This window comes from Ailuropoda melanoleuca, chromosome 2, assembly GCF_002007445.2.
Source record: "Ailuropoda melanoleuca isolate Jingjing chromosome 2, ASM200744v2, whole genome shotgun sequence".
NCBI lineage: Eukaryota > Metazoa > Chordata > Mammalia > Carnivora > Ursidae > Ailuropoda > Ailuropoda melanoleuca.
In genome coordinates this window covers 188755603-188764163 of record NC_048219.1, presented here as the reverse complement: position 1 = coordinate 188764163, position 8561 = coordinate 188755603, and the positions used below count along the sequence as shown (strand labels likewise).

General features: G+C 38.8%; 1 protein-coding gene across 7 annotated transcripts in view; it reads left to right on the top strand.

Annotated features, from left to right (window-relative positions):
* Positions 1 to 8561, top strand: part of SPHKAP (SPHK1 interactor, AKAP domain containing) — a 162612-nt gene that overhangs the window by 37308 nt on the left and 116743 nt on the right. For 5 of the 7 annotated variants that reach the window (XR_004623653.1, XM_034655306.1, XM_034655305.1 and 2 more), the window contains one exon: positions 2137 to 2242. Coding sequence is in view for 3 of the 7 variants with exons in the window: in XM_034655306.1 (XP_034511197.1) it covers positions 2137 to 2242 (106 nt within the window). In the remaining 4 variants the exon portion in view is untranslated. Of the gene's footprint in view, positions 1 to 2136; positions 2454 to 8561 lie in introns of those variants that run through there. The other 2 variants (XM_034655307.1, XM_034655309.1) reach the window with 2 other exon arrangements.

The following is an 8561-nucleotide window of genomic DNA, read 5'->3' as shown; positions in this document are numbered from 1 at the left end:
AAAAAACAAAAAACAGACTTAGCATTAGGACAAATGGAGTGAAACTTACAGACAAACAATACTTTCAAAGTCCTTCCTCACCTTCATTTCCAACTGGGAGCTCACACTCCTCTTAAAGGCAGATGGGATTTCATACAAAGGTATATGTGGGTAGACTCGTTGTTTTCTTCCTTCCTCTAGACTAACACAGCAGTCCTTAAATTTTTTTATGCATGAAAATTACTGTAGCACCTTGTCTACGTACAGTCATATACAACGTGCTTTATGGGGGAAAGAGGAATTTCCATGGGTGATCTTTTACTTTTTTCTGTGTTCCCATTAACTCTGCCTTTGGACTTAATGAATTCTCCCCAAGACAGATGTCATTCCCCTCTGGAGCAATCAGAGATTACTGAAGCTCTTTTCCTACTCTGTTTTGTATCAGATCTGTCTCAACCTTACTTCTCAGCCTGCTTCCTTCTCACTCCTGAGGTTGTTAACCCCATAGAGAGAAATGGGAGATGCCCTAACCCTGAAAAGTACATTTGCTCATGAGCCAAGTTATTGCAGATCCGAGTTAGCTTGGTCTGTGGGCTTACCTTTCACATAGAAGTGGTTTGGAACCTACCAATGATAAATGTTTGGCATTTGGGTAAGAGCCAAACTGCCCTAAGGCCAGGAAAGCAGAGAGGTATTTGCAGTTGGGTGTGAGGTATAGTCACAGCTAAGTGGCAGCTAAAAAGTTACAGGCCCCACGTTGTGAGACACCTGTAAAAATAGGGCTTGGGCTCCCCATGATATTTTGCAAGGGATTTTTAGTGCTGGAAAGGGCCATAGATTTTACTCCCAACGTTCATTTATAAATGAAGAGACAGATCCAGAGAAGCTAGGCCATAGAGTAGCTAGGGATCTGGACACAAGTACCAGCCTCCTTTCCTTTTTCTTTCCACTGCCTTTTCCCAGTTAAGCAAAGATTAACATGAGTGCTCTCCTTTCACTTAAATTAAGCTCATTCTAGTCCTCAAGGTGGCAGTTACTCAGAAAATAATATATGAAAATTTGAAATAAAAATAAAACAGATTTTCCTTGAATTACTGTGTAATTTTTAACCAAATATGTGATCTGTTATATACACCATCAGCAGTCATTAAAAAAAAAGCCATTCATAGTAATTAATAATGGAAATGCTAGCAGACTACATTTATGTATTTCTGACTTCCGTATAATTGCAACGTAATGAAAACTGACTAATTTAGAACTTAAAGCATGAGGGTTATATATTAGTTGGAAATGCATTGTTTAACTGATCTTTTATTTCCTGTTTCTTTTAAGGGAAAATTTTTAAATGTTGACTTGTTAATTACATAAAGTTTTATTAGATCTTATTACAAAAAATGTCTTTTGAGGAGTTGTACATATTCTTTGTGGTCAAGAACAACAAAAATAAAATGTGTGACTTCAGATACTCATACATTTTTTTTAATTCCTAATTTTCACGTTTTCAGAAGAGAAATATTTAGAAATCCATAAGATCCAGAGGGCTTTTTGTATTTCAATTGGACTGAATTCAGAATATCCCCTCAAATCATGAAAAGCAGGATTGGTAATGATTTCAATTAGACATGGGGGAAGGGAGAGAAATCTAGAATTTTGGAGGCAGAGAAGTTAAAGTAATGCCTCCAGCCACAGAAATCTAAAGAGATGACGTGCCTTTTTCTGAAGCCCACATTCTTTTCATGGTACTGCCCTGCCTCCTGATTAAAATTATGTTCTGTCACTCCTTTCAAGAAATAAGATGAATATTTTTTACATTTTTAATTCCGAGCAGAATTAATGTGGCATTCAAAAAGCATTATCTGGGTTTTACAACTGCTTGCTTATAAAAACTAGCAGGGCTGGAAGTCAGGCAGACGCACTGTGTCCACACAAGCAGGGCGGGAAGTCACTGGATTGCGGTTTCCCATTCCCAAGAGAAGTGCTCACAGTGGCTCCACCTATTAACGGAGTGAAGCCGGCAGAAATGTCAGGGTCAGCAGGGTTTGCAGTGTTCCGTGCAGTCTGGGAAGGGGGCGTTGGATTCACCACATCGTGTTTCTTCTGTACTGAATATGGAGATGACTCACTCGTGTGTTCTCCTTTGTGTTTGGGCCACAACAGCAATTTGGAGTCACCGCTGATGTACGAGGTGTCTGCGCCACGGGAGGGGAGCGCCAGCGGCAGCGGGAGAGGCGGCGAGGGGAGCTCCATCACAGCCTGCAAGAAGGTAACCTTGCCTACCACGCTCTCTTCTCCCCGATTGAACTTGAACACTAGTGCAGTTTGACTCTCCAAGTGCTTTTTCTAAAGCAGAAAACAGCAGCAACAACACCACCACCAAAGAACGGCATGGACCAGTTTGCTCGCCTGGTGAACCTCTGGTGTCCCTAAAAACTTAATTCATGAAAACGATCAGAAAATGCAAGCAGTTCCGATAGGTATGACTTGAAAATTATAAGCCTGACCCGTGGTCCATCAAACCTTCCACCTCTTCTCTTTGCAAACTTGGCCATGGGTAACAGCTTCTCGCTGCATCTCCTTTCAGAGAAATCTTCCCAGGTTTTGAGTGGCTCACCTTATTCTAGGAAGCACCTAGGTCTGCATCCTAGAAACACTCATGGCTGTTCTCCTTCTGATACTTTCTTAAGGAGAAGGGTGTGCTTGGTTTATTTTATTATGAGAAGCGGAATTACATTTCCTGGAATATTACTGAGTTTAGAACTAAGAAACAAACCTTGCTTTAATGCACTTGCTGAAAGTTGTCATTTGAACAACATAAATTCATCTGCCTCATTTTTTGAGTCAACCCAACCTAAGGCCCAGAAACTTAAAGCAAAACATCCGATTTCCCACCTAAAGCTTTTGCTACTATTTGCTGCAGAATTCCAGAGGAAGATGTGTTTCTTCCGATCCAACCTTGGAAGATACCACACTGGATTATTTCAAGAATTGTTTAAAAAAGGCTGAATTATAAAAAATAGTCATAGGTGAAATTATAAAAAATAGTCATAGGTGAAATCAAGACAAATTCTATTACTAAACATGTCATGTAGTGTATATGTATATATAATTTATGTATACATAATGTACATTATGTATGCATATGTGTATTGATTGATTACTACACCCAGTTAAGCAGCCTTCTTTATCGTCTGCTTGTGTGGTATTTATATCATTTTCAAGAACCAAAGAAAATGACACAGACATATTTGTGTTAGACAACATATATTGATTATAGAAAAGTAGCATTAAACATAATTTTACAAAAATATTTGCATGCATATATTCATAACAAAATATAAAAATAAACTGATCTAATCAGTTAAAGGCTCTAATTTTCATGTGTTATATGATCTATTATTCATTCTCCTCTTATACAATTTTTATAGAAGAGTCAATGCTATAAATTTCCATTTTTAATGCAGAAAATCATTCAAAATGATTTTGAGTTACTTCTATAAGAGCTAAAACTGCAGGTCTTCAAGCCTTGGGGTATGTCCTGTTCAACTCTGTAACTCCAAATTACAGTCTGGACCAGATGCTCTACATTTCCCAAAGCTAAATGATTTTTCATTTATTCTAATTTTTAAATAACTTGATTTCTATTGATTAGAGTCCATGTGCTATTTAAATTAAGGATTGAAACCAGACTGCCTGAAATTGACACCCAGTTCGATCATTACTAGTTGTGTTATCTCAAGCAAATTATCTTACCTCTTCATGCCTCGATTTGCTCATTTGAAAAAGAAAGGTGACAGGTGAGGATCAGTGAGCTATTAGATGTGAAATGTTTAGAATGGTGCCTGGCATAACGTAAGCACTCAGAAGAAAGACTATGAGTAACATTATTCTACAGAATAATTTTTCAATAAGTACACGGTACCAGAAAATAATTCGATACATGCATCGCCATGCTGAGAGTTAGTAGTTTATGCTCTGTTACCTTGGCTACATTTTTTTTTTCTGGGAAAAGAAGTCATCATATTCATTTCTGTTAGTACGTTGAACCATGTGAAATTTTCCTCCTTACAGATTAAAAATGATCAATTACAGGTAATTTCATATGGTCTGGTATAAATACATTCAAAATTCTGTTAGATCTTGGGGAGAGATACAAGAATACATATATATTTATAGTCTAGTTTGGGAGAAAATGCTGGTTTCTCATGTGAAAAGTCAAGTAGTAATTCATAAGTTAAATAACTATGTGAGATAACTATACAGTAATATCTGGATATAGTATCAATTATGGGAAAAATGAGTATTGTGAGCATTTATAATGAAGAACAGAGAGAGACTCTGGGCCTGAAACAGACAACAGTCTTCAGAAAGAGAATTGGATCTTAATTTGGGCTTTCAAGTATGATCAAGATTTGGATGAGTGAATTAGGTCGATTACCCAAACTAATTTAGGAAGGGCTGCTACAAATTAATGCAGGAGAAGTTAACACCTTTGTGTCCTGGAGCATCTCTCTAATGTTCAGAGTGCCTTCCTTTCATTTTAAATATTCTCTTTAAATGTTATATACCATGTGAGCTCTACTTGTTTTTCTTCCCTTCAGAAGAGTAGCTCACTATTGTTTTCTGTTTTATATCTGGAACATAGGCCCTCGATAACAAGACATTGAATATTGAATGAGTTTATGCTTTTATTTTATTATTGTATATTACTGCAAACTGATTTAAGTGATCAATGATCAGTTTGAAAAAGCAAATCTTGTTAATCACAGACAATGACGAGTGAAAATGTATAAATGCACATACAATGTGTACTCGAAGAGACAAAAAGACAAGGAGAGCTCTATCTTAGTAATAGCAAGGCTGTCCAGCTGAATCACCACGGTTCACAGTCAATCAACCTTCAATAAGAGTACCATGGATAATTGAAATCTATTGGTAATTCCCCAAACTGATTTTATGTAATAGCCTCATCTTCTTCCCCATCAAACCTTCTTATCAGAACTGACGTATTGCTAAATTCAGTGGTGGAAGAAATAAAACAAGGGTCGGGAAGATAATGCACTAGTTGGATAATCAGCCTCTGAAAAATTGTGAATTGACTGAATTTCTCTCCTGTGTGTCACAGTGAATCTCCAAGGGTTTCAGGAATCTTACGCATGTGCAATTGCTTCAGTTCCTTTTTGCTCCTGGGGAAGTATAGTTCCTGGGAGCCACAGCTGTGAAAAAGCCATGGCATTAGAAAAAGATTGAGGTAGACTTATTTGAAGAAGGAACTCCTTAAGGGACTCCCTTTCCCCAGAGCTAAGATGACCATACCACCAGTCGTAGGTTAATTATATTATCCTCACGTTTTGTTAATAGACCCCCTTTTGCTCTCAGAAGTGCCCTGGTATACACAATAAATTATATGGTTATATAACCAGCTCGAGCTTCAGAATGATCCTTTTTCTTTCTTCTTCCATTCCTCTAAATGCTAGGAAAGTTATCAGATAAATTCTCCCTGAGGTAATAGTATTGTGTAGGTTAATATAGTTGTGACAAGTAAAACCCGTTTTTACTTAACTACTACTATTGCTGAACCAGTACCATCGCCCCCCTCCCTTAATTTACACTGATCATTGAACCTATTGAACCCGGACTTGAGTCCAGAATCCTACTGCTCTTGAAGCTCCAAGCAGAACACTATCAATCCATCCAAGTTGCAATGTGAGATATACTCCTTGTCACCATAGTTTACTGAGCTCTGAACTCGGGGAAAGTCTTAAGGTGTGCAGTGTGATACTCCAAAATCATGTGTTCAAAATGATGGAATTTCAAAATATTGCAGGAAAAAAATAGGAGAGAAAGAGTAGCTGGTGGCGAGTGGAGCCCTCTGTGGTACCTCTTGAATGATACGACCCCTTCTCATAGGACCGATCCTTCTTATAAGACAAATACAATCACTATTGTTAAACTGAATCATAGGGATTTTCCATTAAATGAGTTAAATGATTATAAATGTTATCATTTTATATCTGTTAGACACTAAATGAAAAAAACCCTTATATTCTCTTTATAATAAATCAAAATCTGTTATCTCTAAAAGGCAGTAGGATGCCACATGACAAAGCTGGACTTGGAACCTGAAGATCTGAGTTAGAGTCCAGATTTCTCTTTTACTGTGTGATCTTAGGCCAGTGACATAACTTCTCTGACTCAGATGTCTTAGGGTTGGTGTGATGTTTATATGCAAAAAGGTTTGGGTAAGTTCTTTCTTTCTTTCTTTCTTTTTTTTTAAAGATACATTTATTTGAGAAAGAGAGAGTGAGCAGAGCATGGGTGTGATTGTGGGGGAGATGTAGAGGGAGAGGGAGAGGGAGAGAGAGAATCTTCCAGCAGACTCCCTACTGAGTGCAGAGCCCAACATAGTGCTCAAACTCTTGACCCATGACACGAGATCATAACCTGAGCCCAAACCAAGAATCGGATGCTGAACCAGGTGAGCCACCCAGGCGCCCTGCTTTGTGTAAGTTCTTAGCACATACAGTTGATGTTCCATAAATATTAGCTGATTCCAAATGAATAATCTTTACACAGGGCGAAATTTATTTAAATAGAATTTAAAAACTAATCTGAGGTAGCATGCACTGTCCCCTCATTATGTTGAATCTCGGTTAGATTTTCTTCTACTTTGAAAGCATTATACTCGATGTCACATTTCCACAGTAGCTAGACATTTTCGATCTTTGCTTCACTTCGTGGGACTGGAGATCTGCGCTTTAGGATATAGTGTAATCAAGTCTCTGAAAAGGATTCATGTGACGGAAGAATNAAGATCTGCTCTTTAGGATATAGTGGAATCAAGTCTCTGAATAGGATTCATGTGACGGAAGAATTGTTAGGGAAAAATCAACACCCCAAATATCCTTCTCTTTTTATGTCATGTTAATTAAATCCACATTAAACCTGGACTTACCAAAGGCAGCAGAGTGAAAAGACTTCAGTTTCCCAGAGGTAGAATTTGATCTTAATATGATATCTGATCATCTCTTTGAAGCTTCAAGAGCATTCTTTCCCATGACTGGTCTCCTTTAAATTGAGTTAAATTTGTTGTCAACAGTGGCACAGAAACCTCTGAAGAGTTGTCGGAAGGGATATCCCAGGATGCTTCGTCTTATCCTGTAAAATACACTTTCATCTAAGCTCATATCATCTTGATGGCATGTAATTAACAAAAACAATTCAATTAATGTGTGCAGGCATAGACGTATAAATTGGGAGGCTTTCTCAGGATCTGATCTATATCTCCAAAGACATTTTTATTAGTCAGAATTGTATTGCTCTGGGCCAAACACCTCATCAGTACTTCCAGGAAGCACGTGATAGAAAATAGCTGTAATAGTCTGTGCTTCTAGAAGTCGATTCCTTACAGGAAGAAAGGACTTTTAAAAATGTAAATATATAAATAAAATTAAAAACAAAATCGGCATAACTGGGCATATTCACCTTTCTACGGAAAGAAGATACTGGGCTTTTCACCCTGGAATATGCAGCACTCACAATTTTATAAACACTCTCTTCTGGCCAAGCAACCTGGCAGTGGTCTTCAGACCCAGCTCCTTACACCAGAATGGCCTAGCTAAGTTATGTCAAATGGCTAGGTGTCCCGTTTTATTGCCGTTCTGCAGGAGTAATCAGAGGTATTGAAGAAAGAGAGAGATTTCATAGAAAATAAATGCAGAATTGTCTTATTAAAAGTGCTATTTGAAGAAAGCTAATTTAGTAGTTCTAAAAAGAATTCCTTCGAGCAAAGGGAGACTGGAATCTGGGATGCCAGGAGGGGCATACTTGATGAGGGTAGGGGAACGGGGAAAAGGAGAGGCCGAACCTGCATCCAGGCAGTGGGAAGAGACACAGGTGTGGAAGTCAAAATCAGGACTCCCCGGCAGTGAGAGTTAAACTGAACCACGAGTTCTGTCTATTTAAGCCGGAACATCCATGAGTGGTGGTGCCACTGAGGTCACAGGGAAGACGAGCTAGGAGACAAAGTAGCAAAAGAAGTCCATGCATTCAGATTCATCCAGTTGCATCTTCAGAGCCAGCCACAGAATTCCCTGACCACCTAAGGAAACTTCTTTACGCACTGACCACATTGACACCTGGGAGGCCACAGTGGCACTGAGGCCCAGTGCAGCTAACGAGGGCTCTGATGGGACTATTTCCTGTGCTTTCAGCAAAAGCAGGTCCGAATCCTGCACGTCTCTTGGCGTGAGAGCAGCCTGATTCACACCGAGATGGACAGGTGGGGTTTCGCGTGCTACACGCGAGGTCATTCTCGGAAAAGGCCAATTCAGTCATCCTAGGTGGGAGACTTTGTTTAAAACTATCAGTTGTGGCTTCTTTGTCAGTTTGAATGTGATTCAGCTTCTTATTCCAAAAGCCAGTATGTTTGAAGACTTCCATTCACCTCTCTTTGCCTCCAGCAATTGCTCTAGACTGCTTGCGATTCCAATACCCTAGTCTTCTGTTCTCTACATCCTTTTCGCCAAGTGTGAAGAACTCCTGGAAGGAGCTTGCAGTGCCTTTTCTTTCCCCTTTCTTTCTTT